We start from the raw sequence: 22,217 nt of genomic DNA, 5'->3' as shown, positions 1-22,217 counted from the left end.
ATCAAATAAAATATAAATAAATAAAAATTAAATAAAAAATTAATTATAAAATAATAATGTATTTAAAAATATTAAGCAAATCTTTTTTCATACATAAATATACAATGTTAACTTTACAAAGAACATAAATAGTAAAATTAATTGAGAGTAATCATATATGCTCATCAACTAAGCAATGCTGTCAATGCATCAAAAAACCTTGGTCGATCTTTGATTTGCATTTTTACAATTGACGAATCAAAGTAATCCATTGAAATATCAATGCTTGTCTTATTGGCTACTTGCTCAAAAGCTTTTCCAAAAAAACTATGACAAAACATAATTTTCTAAATTATTTTCAAATACTGTACTTACCATTTACTGTATTCTTAAAAATGCAATTTTATGGTATTATATATTTTATCCCCAAATTTAACTTTTAAATTATAGAGATAAATCAATAACAATTAATAGAAAAAAGCATTTTTAATAAAATAAATTAAAATGACATACCTTCGAGGCATTGTTTCAGTAATAGGTGGAATTCCAATTACCAGGCAAGTTTCTTGTTCAGGATCAAGTGAAGCTGAAGCTATTAAAGGCAAACGTGTGGCTTTTGCTTTTCGAGTTGATGCAACTTGAGCTCTTAGAGCAAAAGAAGCCAACATTATCAAGCAATGTGGATTAGAATAATGGTAAGAGTGTAATGTACCCTAAAAAATTAAAAATTATTATAATCATATATATGTATGTATATTAGGGTGGCTCTTATTTTATTAACTTTCATTGATTGATCTCCGTACCTGCCAAATTTTTCATTTTTATGTGAAAGTCATTTGGGTAAAATTTGGTTTTGATAATTTACTCCCTTCAAGTGTAGAATCGGGGTTGAAATTCACTCAAAAGCGTAATTTTTCAGTTTATGATCATTATTTCTAAATGTTGTAAAGTAATTATTTTGAAAGTTAAGAATGATTTATGTTAAAAAAGGATATTTAAAAAAACTTTTATTTATTTTTTATTTAATTTTTTTGAGCAAGTAAAAATAATTTTAGAAAATTTTTGTAAATACCTTTTTTAAATAAAATATTAAAATCTATAATTTATATTCTATACATTTATAGACTAAGTGTGTTAATTTTAGAAATAATGATCATAAACTGAAAAATTACGAATTTGAGTGAATTTCAACCCCGATTCTACACTTGAAGGGAGTAAATTATCAAAACCAAATTTTACCCAAATGACTTTCATATAAAAATGAAAAATTTGGCAGGTACGGAGATCGATCAATGAAAGTTAATAAAATAAAAGCCACCCTAATGTATATTGATATTTAAATATTAAATAAACTGAGCTTAATATATTTTAATTATGTACATACTTCTTGAACAATTAAATAGTAAAATGGTCCAGCTGAAATAACTTGTTTCATATCTAATGCAGCCTGAACGTGTCTAAACATATTAGTAAGTATCCATTTTGCTTTTTCAATACCTTGATCTAGCAAATCTTTTTTAGATCTAGCATAAACAAAATTTTTATAGTATAAGATAGGAAAGATAAAAAACCAATTTTTCTTTTTTTGTGGAAAATTTAGTAAATCCTAAAAATCGGATAAAAAACTAAATGAAATTTCTGTATAAATAGGAATAATGCAGAAAACAAAAAAATACTTATTATAATTCTATATGATTAAGACAAAATATTTTTTTAATTCTCATGATAAGCTTAATTTTTAAGATTTAGTAATTTTATTTATTATATACTTTTTGTAAATTATTTTTTAAAATAAAAATTAAGGAAATGAAGTTCTTAAAATTTTATTTAAAAAAATTGTATAATACTTATGAATAATTGAATCATGAAATAAATATTGGCATGCCTGCTTCTAGACATATATATGTGTTAAAAAACATATATTTACCTTGATAATGAATCCATTGCATTATAAAAACACTCTGTGGGCGTTTTGTCACGTGACTGTAACATTAGAATTGATTTGAAATAATTTAATAATAAGAAAATACACAGTCATAAATATAAGCAGTCTAAGAGTATTTCTAGTAAACAAACATAACTTGCTAAGTATGGTGTATGAAACTAATTTTTCAAGAAACTGGAAAAATAAAATAGATTCTTTTGGAATGACCATATGAACATTATTTTCCAATTTATTTTAAATTTTATATTTATCAATAAAGTTAATAATATTAATGATGATGATATTATACAAATTACAATGTAAGGGTAATCATAAGCTTAATTTTAACAAGTTCCATCCCCTAGAATCTCAATAACATTAACTTTTATGAAAAAGTTTATTAAGATTTTTTTGTAGATATATTTTTCTATAAAAATAAGTCTAGAAATTTTTTTGAACAATTGTTATTTAGCCAAAAAATAAATAAATATGTTAATATTTTTACTATTGATACTATTAACTTGATTTATTTTATAAAACGTTCATCACAGAAAGAAAATGTTCACATAAAAGTTGTTTTAAATTAAATTTTCTATATACTTTTTACCTAACATTTTTTCTATCATTTACTATTCACACAGTATGTTGTCGATTATACAATGAAATTATACATTTGTTCTCAATATTAAGAAAAAAGATTTTAATAATTGTTTTATAAAATGGATTCTTCTTATAAAATGAATATTTGAGATACAAATAAAATTTATTTAATTGGGTATATATCATATAAAATCATCGATAGTAAAAATTGAACATTTGCATTTTCATTTTTTTTAGGCTAAATAACAAATTTTTAAAAATCTTTTATAGAAAAATATTATATCTACAAAGGTCTCTATAAAATTTTACGTAAAAATTAATGTTTATGAGATAGACAAAAAAACTACCTTTAGGGTATCATTTTTAATCTTCTTGGGGCCGTGCTTATGGTCATTAATTTTTGCAAATTATTTTTTTCAGATATTTAAACAAGTCTAGGGGGTGACACTAAGCAATTTTAAAAGTTTATAATTAACAGTCACCTTAATGTACATACGAAGTGTGTTCAGAATATAATGGGAATTTTAGTTTTTTAAAAAAATTATTTATTTATTCGTCTACATTAATGTTGGCGCCTTCAAAAAAGTCCCCATTAGATATTATGCATTTATGCCAACGCTTTTTCTAGTAATCCTCGAAACACTTCTCAAACTCGATCTTTGGGATAGCCTTTAGCACATTCAACAATGCGCTTTTTAAGTCATCTATGCTTGTAAACTTTAATGTCCTCTATACTTTTGGAAATAGAAAAAAGTCACACAGAGCTATGTCTAGCAAATATGGAGGCTGGGACATCATTATAGTATTGTTTTTGGCCAAAAATTCTTGAACAAGTAATAAAATGTGAGCAGGTGCATTATCGTTGTGCAAAAGCCATGAATTGTTTTGCCACAAATCCAGGCACTTTTTCGGATTGCTTCACGTAAACGACGTTGAATTTGTAAGTAGTACTCTCTGTTGACTTTTTGACTTTGTGACAAGAATTCATGACGCACTATGCTATTAAAATTGATGAATACAGTGAGCATAACCTTCACGTTTGATCACACTTGTCGAACCTTTTTTGGTCTTGCCAATCCAGAATGCCTTCACTGGGACGATTCAGTCTTAGATTTTACGTCATATCCATATACCCATGTTTCTTCAGTTATTATAACATATTCAGTGATTCTATAACTTCGTTGACTTCATTAAGTGACTCCTGAGTAACTTCCATTTGCCGCTGTTTTATTTAGAAATTCAACAATTTTGCTGCAACGGGTTTCATACTTGAAAAAATTTTATGGCATGAGCCAATCGATATTCCAACATTACCAGCTACTGCTCTGAATTGTGATTCACCAATTGTTCATAACCATTTCTTTACTCATGGTAGACTCACCATAGGCCTTTGTTAACATTTCACACACTTTGTTACACTTTATTTCATTTTTTACGCAAATTTTTTTTTGTACAAACCCTTTGATGCATTTTTTTAACAAATGAAAATAGCCGAGTTCAAAAAAACACGTCTAACCTTAGCAGGTTTTACTGACAAAGTAAAAAATGAATCCAGTTAAAAATTTTTTTATACTACAGGGATATATGTACCATTATGAAATTTTTTTTTTTTTGATTATTGGAATCTCTAAACCCGTGAAATTTAAAAATTCCCATTATTTTCTAAACACACCTGATACATATTATAAATCACTTGTATTGTATAATGAAATTCAGTGATATAATTTCATCTTCGAGGGCGTCAAGTAAACATTAGAGAGGCCTCTTTAACTTAAGAAACAGTGACATAAGAAAATGTTTTTTTAAAAATTTGTATAAAATTAATATTTAGTTATATACATATTTAAAAATAAAATTGGAGATAAAAATACTTATTAATTTTATTTATCATTTCATTATTTTTATGATTTTAGCTAGAATTTACTAAAATCTAACTTACATTACTTTCTAATGTTGCTACCATGGAGTAAACATAATCAGCACATTGATATCTGGTTTTAAACCCTTGATGTAGCATAAATGATGGATATGTCATTTGAAGTAAATTATGAGCATTGGATATTTTTTCCATCATACCATAAAATTGCTTACGTAAACTTAAATCCATTGAGTGATACATTTGTCGACTTTCAGCCAAAGGCAATCTTAAATAAAATTACAGCAAGTTATTAAAATATTTTCTCTACCTTCTAAAAATAAAATGTATTTTTTTATGAAAAAGGTAAAAAACATAGTGATTGTGTAAACATTAACCATTCAATTTTTCTTAAAAATTATGATTGTGTTAAGAAAATTTTTTTAAGTATTTTTTAACATAATTATTATATGAGAAATAGGATGACTAATGTTTATAAAATAATCCTGTACATAAGTAATAAAAATTTATTAATTTTTTTACTAATTTATCATACCCCATTTCTGCTAAAATTTGTTTCAACCTCTTTTCTCCTTTTATAGTCCAGAGTTTTAAAGAAACTGCTGTGAACATAGAATATCGAAGACTAGACTCAATAGTCCAATGTCTGTATAATGCTAATAATAAACTAAAAAAAAAATAATACATAAAAAATAATTAAAATATAACACATGGCAATAGACATTTTACTTGTCTACAATATTTAGATGAAGCTTCCATTACAGATTTCAGATTTTTTCAATCTTATCTACAGATAATTACTAATTGGAAAAACTCAACATTTTTTTTTTTTTTAATTTTCTAATATAATTTGTTGTTCAAAAAGCATTGTGTAAAATGGTGCTTATGACAATTATCTTATAATGGAGTTGATTTTTAACTCCCAAACTAAGTGACCAATTGTAATTTCTAAAATATTTGTGACTTTTTCTTTACAATTAGTTGAATAACTAACAAGAGTAAGTGAGTATAATGAATTAAAAACTAAGTGTCGTATCTAATTAAACTATTGTCTTTAGTATCAAAAAACACAAAGACACTTAAATTTTCTTTTTTTCAAACTCACATGTAACTGTACTAAAAAAAAGACATAAAAATAAAATTTTTTTTTCGTCATATTATATAAAAAATTAAAATATTTTTATAATGTTTTAAATGCTCATTTAATGCTTAATTAATAATTAGTAATCAACTCAACAACTAGATAAGATGTAAAAAATCATAAGCCAAATTGGAATCAATTTAGAATTAAGTATTAGGAATTTAAATCCTTTTTAATAATATCTAATTAAATAAAATAAATGTTTTGAAAGAACTAATCAATTTCATAATCAATAGTTATATTAAAATAACATCATAACACTTACTCTTTTTCAGATTCAATTCGAAGTTGTATAGAAGTATTTGAAGGTTTGGATAATGTTTGTGACATATTTTCTACATCATCATTATTTATTGAAGACTCACAAATTCGTCCTATATGACCTGCAATCAATTCAACTTCTTTTAAATAGCGCATGCGTTCAGTTTTACCTAATATATACTGCTCAGTTACTCCAACAATACCCCACCTGAAAAGAAAAATGTTCTTATTAATATGATTTTAAATCAGTTAAAATAAAATAAAATTTTTCTGAGAATTTTAAAAAATATTGAAAAATGTAATAAATTTTACATAGTATGAAGGTATTGGACTTCAGATAACAGTCTATATATTAAACAGCAATAATAGAATTATGTGGTATTAAATATTACATTATATTATACTTGTTTTTTATTACTATTTAAAGCAACTAATAATTTAAACGAGTTTAATAATTAACTTAGTAATATAAAATTTGACTTAAATTAACTTGACTTTAACGTAAAAAGAAATACATCGTATAGTTTAAAAAAATCTACAATAATACATAGTTTCTTTACAAAGGGTCAGAAATAAAAAAGTATAGGGAATCATTTGGCTGTCATGGACAAATTCTACTGTTTTATTAGGTATACAATCAAAACTATATTGTTCGATGAACCTATAAGTTCAATAAACTTATACATTTGTTAAATGTGTGCATTCAATACACAATTACGTTCCACGACTGTTTGCAATATATTGTAATAATATAGATAAATAATTTGAATTTTGCTAATTGTCTCTGTACTGTGGGGCATGGTTATTATTTTATATTATAATCTAAATAAATATATTTATTTTTATAATTGTATAAATTAAATAAATAATTATATATATCTAATATATATACATATATAGGTGTCTTACCATAGTTTACTAATTTTAACAATAGTTTATATAATCAAATTAGTAAATTATTATTTAAAGAATATATATATATATATATATATTGCTTTTTAGTCCCATTAATAGCCATAGCAGCCTTCCCCAAAGGAAGACGTCTCTTAACCATTAATAATCAGGGACAGGTGGTTAGTATGTCGCCAGAGAGAGGGATGACAATTTCAATTACCGAACTGATTTTTGGTTTGACCCTGCCTGTGACCGAGTTTGAACCTGAGACAGTGAACATTATTCACTGCTGTGTTATAGATTCGGCTACACCATCACTCTTTATAATACTAATAGAATATTACCATGACTTAATTTAGCCGTAAATAATAATTATTATGAAAAATATAAAACATTTTTACTGTTAACAAGTAATATTATACGTACCACAATAAATCAATTGATTCTCGATGCAATTTCCATGATAAGTCAAACATTAATATGGCACTCTATGAAATGATATAATCAAAATATTTACAATCTATTTATGAATTATTTATTTATTAATTAAATACCGAACGTCCATAATATGTGAACTGAGTATAATCAAATAATAACTTTTTCCTATTTTCCTCCCATTTTCTTCTATTACTTCTTTTTATTAATGCATTTTGGTCTAATTTTCTTCTTTTATTTTGTTGTTCTTCTACAGTATCATTGTTATCATCATCAATATCATTAAAATCACTCTCATCATCTGAAGACTATAACAATTAAGATCATCTTTCAATAAATTCCAAAATAAAAGAATGGGTAAACATTTTTCAATATATTAATATTAAATATTACTCTTTATTCACAGTAACAAATAATGATACAATGAAACCGTTATTCTTGGTTTGTACTAATATTGTTAGTATTCAATTCTTTTTCTTTTTCCTCACCTTTATGTCCACTACTTGGAGTCAGCCACCTTTATACTAAACTTCCACTTGATACAATCTCCCACATCATCTACGCACATATCATCCATCCTCATATCGCATATAATAACATCAATCCATCTCTTTTTTTGTCTTCCTTTGTGTCTTCTTCCTTCAACATTAATTTCTATGACTGTTCTAACAGCTTCTGATTCTTCTATCCTCATAACATAACTGAGAATTATCTACGTCTATTTTCCCTTATCTTATACTTGATTGACGCTCTACCTATACTCCCTCTTATATGTTCGTTCCTTATTCTATCTTTAGTCACTCCACTCATCCATCTGAGCATTCTCATCTCTGCTTTACTTTCTTGTGAACCACCCAACAATCTGAACCATGCATCATAGCTGGTCTCACTACATTCTTATAGAACTTACCTTATAATATCATTGAAATTCTCTTATTGCATAACATACCAGATGCTTCTCTACAATTGTTAGTATTTAGTTAAATTTAAAAATTAAAAAAACCTTTATTATATTAAGAGCCTGATTGAATAATAGAGCTCTAAATTGCATGCATTTATAAATTTTGCACAGGCCTCTTTAAAGAGTCCAAAATTTATGCAACTTTGTTATAAGATTATATAGTATGTTAGAAATTATTTTCGTTTTAGATAGGATAAACACTTCTAATCCATTCTAACTATAACCTCAGTAACAACACATTAGCAAATTTCCAAATCGATGAATAAAAATTAGTACTAATTATGTGTTTGGAATAACTTAATAGAATAATATAAATACATATAATTATAGGCCCTAGTTATAAAAATGAATATAATACATTTAAGACGTAATTATAAATTATTTATGATATCGAAGTTACTGAATATATAAATTTCTATTCTATTATTTCTAATAAAACATGATAACTAGTCAAAATAATTTTAGTGGAGTTTGAACCTCCTTACCTACAACACTGATTAAATTACACTACTGTTTATAAAATGTTTAAAGTTTCATATAATTTTTTAACAATCACAAAATTACTTCATTTTCATTAAAGATGTCTTCAAAATCTGGAATTGATTCGTCATCTTCTGGGGGAGCAAGAATTCTAACCTGTTGATGTTAAGTGAATAAGTTATATAATTAAATTTTTAAAATGCTAAGCCATTAAGGGTTATTTTAGTTTTGGCAAATTTTGTATTTAGTTATCTATAGAAAGATAATTTTATTTGGATTTAAATTATAAGTTAATTATTTTCAACATAGGCAAACATTGCCCTCGTAAAAATTTCATTAAACCTCTGCTTAGCTAATGATTTAATTTAGCTAATGAATGTGGTAAAAAAAAAACAATTCAGATTTATAGTAGATTTTTATAAATAAGTTTTCCTTATTCTATTTTTAAACATATTACTCTAATAATTATATAAGACTAAGCAGATATTTAATAAAAATAATTTAATAGGGGACTAGAATTTTAGATAATTGTATAACTTTCCAATACCAAATTTTTTTATAATATATAATTTATCTTTATTAATCTATGTTTATTTCAATAAACATAAATTAAAGTTTCTTTTTGATACTCTTAAAATTTAAATTTGAAATATGGAAGAAGATCAGACATTTTTAACTATTTACTGGTCTTAGCCTATATAATTTACAATGTTCAAATTATACATACTTTTTAACATTTTAATTTTATTTAATATAATTAAAATTTTAAATACAAAAAGTAATGCTTACTTGTGAACTACTATAGATATTGCATACATCTGTGGGTTTATGACTGTCAATTATAAAAAAAATTACATCTTCATCAGGTTCTAATTCTTCAATTATATCTATTGTTCCTCCACAATTTATTAATACTACATGTTTTACCTAATATATGACGAAAAAACTTTTAATTTAGAGACAAATATTATATCTATTACTTACATCAATTTTCTGTTCATCATAGGCTTTTTTTAATTCTGTCAATGTTTTTACAGGAACAAGTACATAAATTATATTATCAAACCGTAAAATACTTTGAAGGATTTTTACAGCACAAATAGCATCAACATCATAATTGGCCAAAATTAATATTTTCTGTATACAATTATTATTATAAAGTATTTTATAGTTTAAAAGGTGTTATAATTCATTATTGAACAGTGTAAGATATAATTTAAATAATTATGCTTAAGAACTTTCTTTAATATTTATGAAAATGTAAACCTAATCACTACCAAAATAGTTAAATATATTTTTAAAATTAAAATTCTATTACAAAAAATTTTAGTAGTAAGATATACAATTTAAATAAATATATTTATTAATAAAATTTAAACATTTTATATGAAAGTACCTACAGTTTTCAAAATAACATCGTAGAACCCTTTGACTAAATCCTCGACAAACATTATGAATTGCAATCTTAAGGAACATAGATTTTCATATTGAATTTAAAATATAATTCAATACTTATATTGAAACCAATTTACTACATGAATAATAATACAGTTCTAATTGTGCTATCTAATCTCGTACCTTGAATGTTTTATTGTTTATTTTTTAGTTTTTTGTTTTGGCGCGAAAATTAGTGATAAAAATTATAAAACTAAATTTGCCATAAGGTGGGAATGTTTATTACGAATCACTGGCAACACTGCGGCTTTCTTAGTGCTACTTTTTTAAATCATTTAAATATACTCTTATATTTATTATAAGTTCGTACTTTATTTATGTAAATTTTAGTTTCTATGCGAAGCTGTGAAGGTATTAATTTTACTATGATGTGTTTTTTTTTTGTTGTCTGTTTCCACTTTTTCTCAGCTCTCACGTAACCGATTTCTTTCAACGATACGTCAAAAGATCACAAATCGTATCTAGTCGAAGACATTACCCTCAAAAATTCCCTCATTCCCCGTAACTGGGGGAAACCTCCGAAAAAATTACAAATTTAAAAATGGCTAATTTTCGAAATTTTTTCAATTTTTTTTACTAAAAACTGCCGTAACTTTTTCAAAAATAAACATATCAATATAATTCTTTTTTTTATAGATGCATGATGTCATTACCTATCATTTGGTATATTTTTTTTATAAATCTGACTTTTTACCTGCCTACAGGGGGGGATTTAAAATGACAACTTTTTTACAAAAAATTAATTTTTTCAACTTAACTTTTGAAAGTGTTCCGGAAGGTCTGACACTTTTATATATATTTTAAATTAAAGCTAATGTAATATACTTTATCATGGTAAAAAAATATTTCGGACTTTATTTTATCTTCATGGTGAAAACAGACATTAAACTTAATAAAAAAAATACGATTTTTGTAAAAAGATTCTTTTTTATATTTTTAACTTTATAATGCTATAACTTCTCGAAAGATGTATGGATCAATATAATTCTTTTTTTTGTAGATGCATGATGTCTTTACCTATCATTTGGTATATTTTTTTTATAAATCTGACTTTTTACCTGCCTACAGGGGGGGATTCAAAATGACAACTTTTTCACAAAAAATTGACTTTTTCAACTTAAATTTTGAAAGTGTTCCGGAAAGTCTGACACTTTTATATATATCTTAAATTAAAGCTAATGTAATATACTTTATCATGGAAAAAAAAAATTTCGGACTTTATTTTATCTTCAAGGTGAAAATGGCTACCAAATGCTATTATTGTGTGAAAATTCTCAATTTTATTTTTTACATTTTTAACATTATAATGCTATAACTTATTGAAAAGTGTATTGATCAATATAATTTTTTTATGGGAAATACTATTTTCTAATAATCTCTTTTTTATTCTACATACTTTGTCTTAATCAGGATATTAATAAGGAACTAGCAGTTTATGAAGCTTTTGGAATAATCCACCAATTTTTTAAAATTAAACACTATCTAAAGATTTGCATCGAAGCGTTTTTTTTTGATAGTGATTTTAATCACTGTCAGATATCATCTATACAGGACCCAACTATGCCACGTCACTACTGTGCAGCGACCCCCCTGTGCTGGGTTTTTTTATAGTGATTTTAATCACTGTCAGATATCATTATACTTGATCCATCTATACCACGTCACCACTGTGCCGCGACCCCCCTGTGCTGGGTTTTTTTCATTCGTATACAAAGGTTCTCATAAGTATTTTTTAAAGAAATTTTATTTAAGAGATTTGTAAGTATAACATAATTTACTTTATTTGTGCCCATGGTTAGATTCAGGGTTTGTAACATAAATTAAAACGAAACACTAGTATTCAACCATTACATTTATAATTTATAATGAAGTTAACATGATTATTCATATATTTTTTACAGTTGTGTGCGAGTAAATATTAATTAAAAATACAGCCGTAAAATTAGTTGTACACCTATTTTGAATATTTTTGTACAAACGTAAACTTAGACGTATGAAGAAAATTTATTAAGATTTGTTCTGTGTTTATTATTACTGAATATACTCGCGTATTCAATTTTGTCTATATCAGCTGTCTATTATGAAGTTATTAATGATTTTTATTGTGATCCTATGACCTTTATATAACCTGGCTGGCGATTGTTTCAATATTAATTTAAATAAAATTTATCAAAAGATATACTGCTTTTGAAGGCTAAATCAAATTAATTTTTGTGAGTGCTTCCAAATAAAAAAGGTAATTTTTATTTATGTTCATCATAACAAAGTAAGAAAAGAATTATCACAGTTTTAATTTAGTTATTATGTTTGCGATTAGAGTTAAGTTAATTTTTTAATTTATATAAAAAAAAGTCAAATTCATAGTTTGTAATTAAGATAGTATTATATCTATCAAATCTATAGTTTTTGTCTTTTTCAGACTTTCGGTTTACTTACACTATAACGGTGATAATTTCATCTAAGAGGCTTTTTCAGCTCAGCTTTATAGAGGGAGTAGGCAATTTTAAAATATTTTTATCGACTAGTTTGGAAATAATTGGCGCAAATAGTGTTTTAATCGTGGGGGTACTCCATTCCCAGATAAAAAAATGTTTTCTCGCTAAGTATGAAATAATGTGCCTAACCGTATTTTTATATATTAACTAATGTTACTTTCTTGTGTAAGATTAGAAATATATTGTATTTTTATTTAAAATATGACAAATAATATTACATATAAATCTAATAGTTTTAGATGAAAAAAACACTCTTGAACATTTGTTATTAAGATAATTTCAAATTGTATCATTTATTTATAGCCTTAAAACAAAATTATGAATTAGTAGAATGAAAATAAATTATAGACAAATTAAACAAGAAAGTGTAATTCTCTTTTATTTAAAATATTTTAGTTTATTAATGACTACATCTGTTTTTGTATACAAAAACAAATGTCAATAAAATATGCGGTCATCAGAATTTTATCAATCATAATTAATACATTTTTTTTGTATTCCTTTAGGTACATATTAAATCAATTTATCAATCATGAAATATAATTCATGTTTATCCCTTGTACCTAATAAATATGTCAGCTTTATTTTTAAAATAAAAATATACATAATTAATTAGCTTATAAAATGTAAAATTATGAAATTAATAAAACTATGTTAAAATATAAAATATAGGTGAGGTGTGGACTATGTTATATTTATCACTTTATCACATTACTCTGCCATGGTATTCCTACACTCAACATTTAAAAATTTTAATAAATTCCAAAGTGCTGGTCAAAAATTGTTATAGGCTAGTCATTTTCTAAATTAGATCAGTATCTAATAAATAAGCTTGATCAACCCCAAGTATAGTTGGGGAAAAAGCAAGGAAAAAAATTATTTATAAATATTATTTTTATTTTTCTATTAAATACGTGCCTTATTGAATTCTAATGACTGTATATACATATATAAGATAAACCCAGCTTGTGCAGTTTTTGATTTAATGGTAATTGGAACCTGCTTCAATGTAGTAACACCACATATAAGGAATAAATTTATTGTACAGCACCTTTTACTATAATTATTGTATTAAATAATTGGTTATATAAATATAAATAAAAGTTAATGTCCCTTATCATTAACATAAATGCATAATTTGCAGGCTCATAAGTTTTACGGTAATTTGTGGTATTAAAATACCATTATTTCATTACTTTTAATTAGCCAATATAAGTTAGTTTTTAAATGTATTTCATCTGTGTATAGTATACATTATAATGCTTCAGGGGTATAATTTTTGGTTTTAAAATTAAAAAAAATTAAATAAAAAATCATTAGGCCTCAGTAGAATTTCAAATATTAAAGTTGTAAGTTTCAATGTATTTATTGTTGACAAATAAAGTGATTTTTTTTCATAACAAAATTATAAACCTTTGAACCTAAAAAATAAATAGGGGAATAGTAGGGGAATATTTGCAGTGTTAAATTTCTTTTGTTTATATAATTTTTTTAATTTTATTAAAAATACAAATAGTAAAAGGGTTTAAGCAAGCGGTAGGTAATAGAATATTTGCAATATTAATTTTTTTTAATTTATATATTTTTTATTAATTTTATTAATGATCTATTACGCAATAGATAGTCGGAGATTCGAAAGCGTAGTTTAAATTGTACTTTCCTTACGTCCTATGTAATGCAATAATATTTCAAGTAATCCAATGTTGATTTTGGTATTAAATAATGGTAACTCATACAATTTACACTACACGTCATATAGTCAATATAATACTTACGAAAATTGTTCAAATTTTAAATAATACGATTTAATTACAAAAATCTATGACTGATTTTACTTGTAAAAAATTCTAAACACTATATTTTATTAGAAGTAAAATTTATAATTTGTTCTTATTTAATTTTTTATGTTTGTTGAATAAGTATTTTCTTTTGAGAGAATATATTTTATTGAAAGATCGACACCAATATTTCTTAAATCTTCCTTTGGCCTGGCTAAAATAAGATTCAGAAATATTTATATCTATATAAAAAATTTATCAAGGCGGAATTGTAGTGGCCCAATGTGTCCCGTCGCTAGCGCCTTAAAAGGATGCGGCACAATAATCACCAAGACAAAAATTAAACATTAAAAATTTATTTTCGTAAGTTTCTTTGCGCTGTCCGCAGTCACGATGTTCGTTAGAACAAAGATATTAACTTCAAAGACTAGCTATTCAATACACATAAGGTTACAAATATATTCTAATCTAACATACCTAATTCAAGAATAATATCTAATCTCAACCTTTACTTTGTCCGCCGGCGAGATGCTTGTTAAAGCAAAAACATTAAGTTCAATGACTAGCTACTCAGTAAGTATAGAGTTGCAATACACTTAGTTAAATAAATTTATTAATAAATTGATTAAAGTCTCAGTATTAACTAAGAAAATTGTGACCTTTAGCTCTGTCCGCCGGCACGATATTCGTTAGAACAAAGACATTCAGCTCAGAGACTAGCTACCCAATATGAAAATCTCATACATTACACTTATAAATCATATAACTTGTAATCAGGATATTAATAAGGAACTAACAGTTTATGAAGCTTTTGGAATAATCCATCAATTTTTTTAAAATGAAACACTATCTACAGATTTGCATCGTAGCGTTTTTTATGATAGTGATTTTAATCACAGTCAGATATCATCTATACAGGACCCAACTATGCCACGTCCCCACTGTGACGCGACCCTACTGTGCTCGGTTTTTTTTTAATTCGATTCAGTTTATTGATATAATAATTTTATGATTTTAATATCGATTACATGTAGAGTGTTCCACCATAATTTACTAATTTGAACATATAATCTAATATTAATATTAGTGAATCAAGGTGGGTACTCTATAAGCAATTTAAAAAAAAATTGATCAATTAACAATATTAAGCTATGATTATAATAGATAAGACCTTTTTTTTACTAATTATGTATTGTATTTTTAATACATAATTACTTTCGTTATGGGATCAACATATTAAAAAATATATAAAATAATTAAAACGATATAAGAAACATAATCCAATCTATGATTTTTGTTAGAATTTAGACTAGTTTACATCTATCAATAATTGATTTTTAAAAGTACAATTATTGTACTTAAAACTTTTAAAAACATTTCTAAGGATGTAATATTTTTAGAGAAATTTAAAGGTTTATAAATTATTTTGAATACAATGTTTAATTGTAAAAAATAAGTCCTAAATTTTTATACTTATGTTGAACAGAAATTAATATAATAATTTTATATAGTTTACTAAGTCTAATGGAGAAAAAATGTCCAAAACATCTTTTACGTAACTTATACTCAGGTCCTGAGCTAACTATCAAAGAAGCCAAATGTATTATGTCAAAATTTGATGGTGGATCGGTTGATTTGGAGAAAGATGAAATTAACTGCATTGCTAAAATTCAATTAAACAATCCTCGAGTTAAAAATGCAATCAGCGGTAAGAACCAAAATATGTGTTATGGACTTTATTTATTAGGTCTTTTTATAATAATAAATTGTAATGATTAGGTGTAGTTGCGCTAAGTTAAAAAAAATTGTAAGTAAGGCAATATTTTTTTATTTTTAAAATAAAATATAATAAAGGCTTAATTCTTACCAAACCAGTTTATTTATTGTTGGAGACTTTTTGGTAATTCAAGAGAAAAATTTAAAAACAAACAATTTGTTAACTATTCAAAAACAAAAAATGTGTAAAAAATTTAACGATTGAGTTTGGTTTAATATATTACAAAGTTAAATTAAATTTGTTTTTATTACAGTATAAATAAATTGTAATAAAATAAATAAAACTATTTGTATATTATAGTTTATTTGTATAAATAGTTTGAATATTCGAACATGATATTTTTAAAGAAAAACCAACCAATAATACATTTTTATTGTATTGTTATTAGTGGGGCTATTAATATCTCAGTAGGGTTTGTATATTATGCCTAATACATTTTTGATAATTATTTTGACAATTATTATCGAATAGAAATTATTATTTAGGTTATAAAATTTTAACAGCTATATTTTTAAAACTTAAGTGGATTATATACAATCATTAATATTTTAATATTTACATGACAAACATTAACCAACCACCCAGCTTTTTTGGAAGTAAGACAGCTACCCTAGTGGACTTAGGAGTCGGCGTCACTGGTTGGGTGATAAGAAAAATATCTTTTACATTATTTTTGAAAAAAAATAGGGAAAATGATGATCGACTTGGAGAAAATTGTAGACGAATTGGAAAGTTGGAATGAATGTAAAGGAGCTATTTTGTACGGAGCTGATGGTAATTTCTGTTCAGGTGGAGATTTGAACATGGCTAAGAAAGCTAACACTGCTAAGGACGGTTACGCAATGGGCACTTACATGCATTACATACTAGATCGCTTTCAAAAATTACCATTTATCACCGTTGCTTACATTGATGGCACAGGTAATTTTTATTAAATAAAAAAAAGTTTATCAATTTACTACTATATTAAAATTTAGCAAAGTATAGAATTTTAATAGGTTTCATAATAGGACTTCCGATTCTTAGATAGGTCAATGATGTATTAATAAATTTTAGTATTTATGTTTATTAGTATAGTTTCATATTAATGAATTTTTTTATATATATATAATGTCCTTTCAACTAAGTTACATAATATTTGTACTGGAGAGGACAGGAAAATGTGTACAGTTTAGTTTTTTTTTAAATATTGGTGGATTATTCCAGAAGTTACATGACCTCCTATTTCCTTATTTATATCCTGATTACAAGTTTTATGATTTATAAGTGCAATATACGAATAAATATATATATATATATATTTATAATAGATAAAGGGAAATGGTGTTATTTAAAAAAAAAGTATGTCGAATGAAAAAGGGATATAAATATTATTTCTCATAAAAATTTTTTATTGATCCATACATTTTTCAAAGAGTTATAGCATAATAAAGTTAAAAATTAAAAATATAAAATCGAGAATTTTTACACAAAAATAGCATTTGGTAACCATTTTCACCGTGAAGACCGTATTTTGACATTTTTTTGGAAAACTAACGGATTTTCTTCTAAACCGGTTAGACTTAATTTATACAAAACAAATAGATCTAAAACTTAGTTTTAATATATTTTTTTTTGTAACAGCATTAATTTACGAGTAAATTGCAAAAAAAATTTAATAATACTCCTTTTAGCCAATTTTTAACTCTAAGTTGACACGGATTAAAATTATGTATACGGCCTGAACTTTTTTGTAGTTAATTTTTTTTTGCATACACACAAATTTGGTGGGTGAGTTCAAAGAATTTCCAAAATTTTAAAAATATGGGCCACCCTAATGTTGATACATGAAGTAAGTATATAACCGGTAGAGTATGCATTATAAATATACACCAGTATAAGTTATACTCTTGCCATACTATGTATTAAAATGCTATATAGATATATATTTATATAATTTTTTGTAATCAGTTTTTATTTTAAGGAAAAACAATAAAAGACATAAATAGAGTTGGCTGTGCCAACCACTTATTTCACACTGGCGCGTCAGTGAGAATATTAGACTACGTTCACTCCGATTTTATTTGTTATAAATTTAATTTATGAATGAACCCTTACTACCCACCCTGAATTGCGCTTATTTATAGTCTATAATTTTTAGGTGCATTAGGTGGTGGTGCTGAACTATGTACTGCTTGTGACTATAGACTGATAAATCATTCTGCAACCATTGGTTTTGTACACGCACGAATGGGTGTTATCCCAGCTTGGGGAGGTGCCGGTCGTTTAATGAAAATCGTTGGCCACCAAAAGACCATGGACTTACTATTAGAAGCTAAACCAATACCTGCAACTCATGCCTTACAAATGGGATTGATTGACGGTATAGTGAATACTTTCTCAGATGCAGTCCATTGGTTGCTACATAGGGTTAGCAAGTATCCAATCGATGTTATCAATGCTATTAAATATTTACGAATAACTTACCACCAATGTCCAGAAACTACTAGCCTAATGGAACGGAAAATAATGGCTCCTCTTTGGGGAGGTCCCGCTAATCAAGCTGCTCTACAACAATATATTAAACATAAATAAATTGAACCTTGATAAGTTTAATATTTATTAAAATTTTTGAGAAAAACTGTTTGATGTGTTTAAATTCAAAGCTCTATTAGCGAATATGTATAGATTAATAGAAATTTACACTTCTAATACTTAACGAAGTAAGTTTTTATCTTTCAACGTAATCATTATAACTGTTTATATGTTGTTTATTTGAATTCCCGGACATCTTAGCATTATTATTTTATACAATCTGTTAATCCGAGTTGGGAAAATTCATTTTTAAATGGAACTCGTTCTATTCCTTGCTCACTTCCTATTATAGAAACTTGATCTTTATCTGATATTGATATTGTAATAATAATATTGATATATTTTATTTACACGTTTAAAAAGCACTTACGCGAACTTAAAAAATAATCCATACTTAATGAATTGAGAGAAACATTGAACTAAAAGAAAACAATAATAAAGTTATCTGTATTATTATTATTTTTCGATTAATTAAGAGGCTTATGATAAAAGAATGACCCTGTAAATTAATATGTCATTTTCATTTTATTAAAGAGAGGATGGTTACGACTGAATCAGAAAGGGACATAGAATACATAATACAGATATATAGGTTCGTCTGTTTTTAATACAAAAAATATTCTTATTAGTTAACGTAAAAGTACATGTTTATTTATAACGTCTAGAAATAGAAAAAAAAATTAGAAACACTAAAATTTAAATGAATCGTAAATTATGTTCATATTTCTCATAAAAATTAATGCGTTTACGTTCCTCATCCTTAAATTTTTAAAGAAAGCAGTTCCGAGCATTATTCATACGAAAAGAAGTCCTGCCAGGAATCCGTTCTTTTTGAAACAAATTTCACCTAACATTGTTGTAAATAAATCAAAATTAGATCTAAAATACATATAAACAGTATGCATAGTATGTATACTATATATATGATCGATTTGTTATTAAAATTAAATGTAAATTTGTTCAAAATCAATTTTATTAAATTAATTAAAGTATTTTAATTAATAATTTTAGCTATAAAAGTGTTTTAAATATCAAAGATCTCTTTTTAAAATTAATCTATATAAAACACCTGATGATATTAATATTAATGTTTCCCTAAATTATAGTTTATAGGTAATATAACAAAACAACATTGTTTTGTTGAGAAATGTCAACACACATTAAAAAAACCTAATTATAATCGAGATTTTTTTTTTAATTTTTAATTTAAGCTAATTAGTTTTAATACTTGCACCTTAGAAACATAAACTTCCCAACAATTTTAATTCCATATCCTATGTATTTCTTAATTTCTGAGTCTTTCATGTATACACCTCATTCTAAAGTGATATCTTTACTTAGATGATCTGTCACAAAAATAATATTTTTGTCGATTATGAAGATATATGCTTTTCTTTGGAAACTTTATACAAAACAAATTCTTTATTCCTATTATTTGAGGAGATACTTTATTATAAAAAACATTTTACCATTGCTTTTAATACAAAAATGTTAATAAAATGGCTTCTCCTTGAAATAAAAAAAAATGGATTTATCTGGTTGTTGCACCAAACCCTTAATTTTTAAATAAATTATGTTTTAAATATATTTTTATAAGATTAATATAATATTAAATGTTATAAAAATACATCTCAAATATATAAGCAATTATAAGTTCGTACGTATAATACTTTATAGATTGTTTATCTAAATATCTGAGTACATTAACAACACTTAATCCAAAATTACACACATCTATTATCAAGATGTTCTAGTCTAACATCACCGAGTGAATATCTTGAATACAGTCTAAGTATTGTTCTTCTCATTTTATTTTCCAACCTTTTCAATAAATTAACTGAATAAATGTGCTATAAAATTAAAGAAAAAAATAATTACTAAAGAAAAGTAACAGAGCTTTTTCGAAATTAGCGATTGCTAAGTTCGATTTTGTTATTAGGATTTTTTTATCAGTCCTGATAACTTAATCTATTACAAAACGCAGAATAAATACAAAAAATAAAAATAAATTGTTAAAAATTATGTAGTTTGTGGATTTTCCATAATACGCAAATTGTAAATTTTGTAAATTCTATAAGTGGTGTAAAAATAATTCCTCCATCATCAAATTTTCACCAGACATTTTAATTGCCTAAAGGTAAGTACTATGTAAATTTGAAAAAAAAATTCGTACAGTTACTTTTTTTAATGAGATGATAAAGTTGGCTATTTTCAGCAAACCTTGTATGTTCAAGACCGTAAAAGCATACAAAAATAAATTATAAATCGATTCAAATATGATATAGGTTCAAAGAACACAACTAAAAGTTTCTGAAAAGAAAAAAAAATATATCAAAAAATATTTTGACCTTCAAAGTTTGCTATTAAAATATTGCAAAATTTTAAAAATTTTAAAGTATATAAAACATAAAGGTCTTGATGCAATACTTAAAAAAAAATTGTATATTATTTATTAATAAATTTACTGGTCTACAAGAAATTTTCATCAGAGACCCAAATATATTTGTCTAAACCCATTTTTGCACAGATTTCAAATCTGCAATTAGAGTTTCGTAGAAGTCCTAAATAATAACAATATCTTTCTAATTAATATAATAAATATTTATATTTGATTATTAGGTTACATATGAATAATCTATAAATATATCTTAATTAAAAATAAATTAACTTATTATACTTAATAAATTAACTTAGATGTCCGTTTTCACTATGAAAACAAAACTAAGTCCGAATTTTTTTTTTTTTTGCATATATATGTATAGTTAACCCTTAAGTATATTACAAAAACTGTATTGATCTATACATTTTTCAAAAAGTTACGGAAATATAAAGTTAAAAATGTAAAATATAAAATTGAGAATTTTCACACAATAATAGCATTTGGTAGCCATTTTCACCGTGAAGACAAAATAAAGTCCGAAATATTTTTTTCCATAATATAGTATATTACATTATCTTTAATTTAATATATATATAAAAGTGTCAGACCTTCCGGAACATTTTCAAAAGTTAAGTTGAAAACGTTAATTTTTTGTGAAAAAGTTGTCATTTTGAATCCCCCCTGTAGGCAGGTAAAGGGTCAGATTTATAAAAAAAGTATGCCAAATAATATGTAAATACATCATGTATATATAAAAAAAAAAAATTATATTGATCCATATATTTTTAAACAAGTTATAGGATTATAAAGTTAAAAATATAAAAAAGAATTTTTTTACAATAATCGTATTTTTTGTTATTAACTTTGATGTCTATTTTCAAGTTAAAAAAGTTCTACTTTCTATATGCATATTTTAAATTTGAACCCCCTCCTCGTATAAAGGGAAATGGTCCGATTAAAAAAAAAGTTATGTCTCAGCTATGCATTGAAGCTAAAAAACATATGGTATAACTTATACCTTCTCAGCTTCGCATCGAAGCTAAAATGTTTGTCCGACGATTGTTCAACTATGGGAAATTTGACACTAAAGTAAAACCAGACCTGTACTTGAGTAAAAGTATTTAAATAAAAATATTCGAATACTTATTGGTATTTAATACTGTATATTAATTCTTTTTTTCTGGAGTATTTTAAATACTTTTAAAGT

General features: G+C 25.0%; 2 protein-coding genes across 3 annotated transcripts; one reads left to right on the top strand and one right to left on the bottom strand.

Annotated features, from left to right (window-relative positions):
* Positions 1-160: 160 nt before the first annotated feature.
* LOC126899403 (cell division control protein 45 homolog) lies at positions 161-10,124 on the bottom strand. Its single transcript, XM_050674338.1, has 13 exons — positions 9,952-10,124; positions 9,536-9,688; positions 9,341-9,478; positions 8,636-8,707; positions 7,230-7,418; positions 7,102-7,163; positions 5,786-5,989; positions 4,915-5,046; positions 4,443-4,647; positions 1,907-1,962; positions 1,364-1,502; positions 493-692; positions 161-306 (listed from the first exon to the last, which is right to left on the bottom strand). Exons 1-13 carry the CDS (start codon positions 10,000-10,002, stop codon positions 165-167), a joined length of 1,743 nt encoding a protein of 580 aa, XP_050530295.1. The 5' UTR covers positions 10,003-10,124; the 3' UTR covers positions 161-164.
* Positions 10,125-12,048: 1,924 nt separating this feature from the next.
* Positions 12,049-18,679, top strand: LOC126899424 (ethylmalonyl-CoA decarboxylase-like). 2 transcript variants are annotated; one of them, XM_050674377.1, is made up of 4 exons: positions 12,049-12,242; positions 15,791-15,987; positions 16,744-16,977; positions 18,197-18,679. In XM_050674377.1, exons 2-4 carry the CDS (start codon positions 15,804-15,806, stop codon positions 18,628-18,630), a joined length of 852 nt encoding a protein of 283 aa, XP_050530334.1. In that variant the 5' UTR covers positions 12,049-12,242; positions 15,791-15,803; the 3' UTR covers positions 18,631-18,679. The 2 variants fall into 2 exon arrangements, with proteins under 2 accessions (XP_050530334.1, XP_050530333.1); XM_050674376.1 differs by having other exon boundaries at positions 12,241-12,272.
* The last annotated feature ends 3,538 nt before the right edge of the window (positions 18,680-22,217 follow it).

Source organism: Daktulosphaira vitifoliae, unplaced genomic scaffold (genome assembly GCF_025091365.1).
Source record: "Daktulosphaira vitifoliae isolate Bord-2020 unplaced genomic scaffold, ASM2509136v1 Scaffold_2, whole genome shotgun sequence".
Classification (NCBI taxonomy): Eukaryota; Metazoa; Arthropoda; class Insecta; order Hemiptera; family Phylloxeridae; genus Daktulosphaira; species Daktulosphaira vitifoliae.
The sequence above is the reverse complement of the archived record's forward strand: the minus strand, read 5'-3'. Positions and strand labels throughout refer to the sequence as shown.

Coding starts and splice junctions, on each gene's coding strand:
- LOC126899403 (XM_050674338.1), bottom strand. CDS start 10,002: ATGTTTGTCGAGGATTTAGTCAAAGGGTTCTACGATGTTATTTTGAAA. Junction 9,689..9,951: donor ACGATGTTATTTTGAAAACT/GTAGGTACTTTC, acceptor AATTGTATACAG/AAAATATTAATTTTGGCCAA. Junction 307..492: donor ACTGAAACAATGCCTCGAAG/GTATGTCATTTT, acceptor GTTTTGTCATAG/TTTTTTTGGAAAAGCTTTTG.
- LOC126899424 (XM_050674376.1), top strand. Junction 15,988..16,743: donor AGTTAAAAATGCAATCAGCG/GTAAGAACCAAA, acceptor GAAAAAAAATAG/GGAAAATGATGATCGACTTG. Junction 16,978..18,196: donor TGCTTACATTGATGGCACAG/GTAATTTTTATT, acceptor TATAATTTTTAG/GTGCATTAGGTGGTGGTGCT.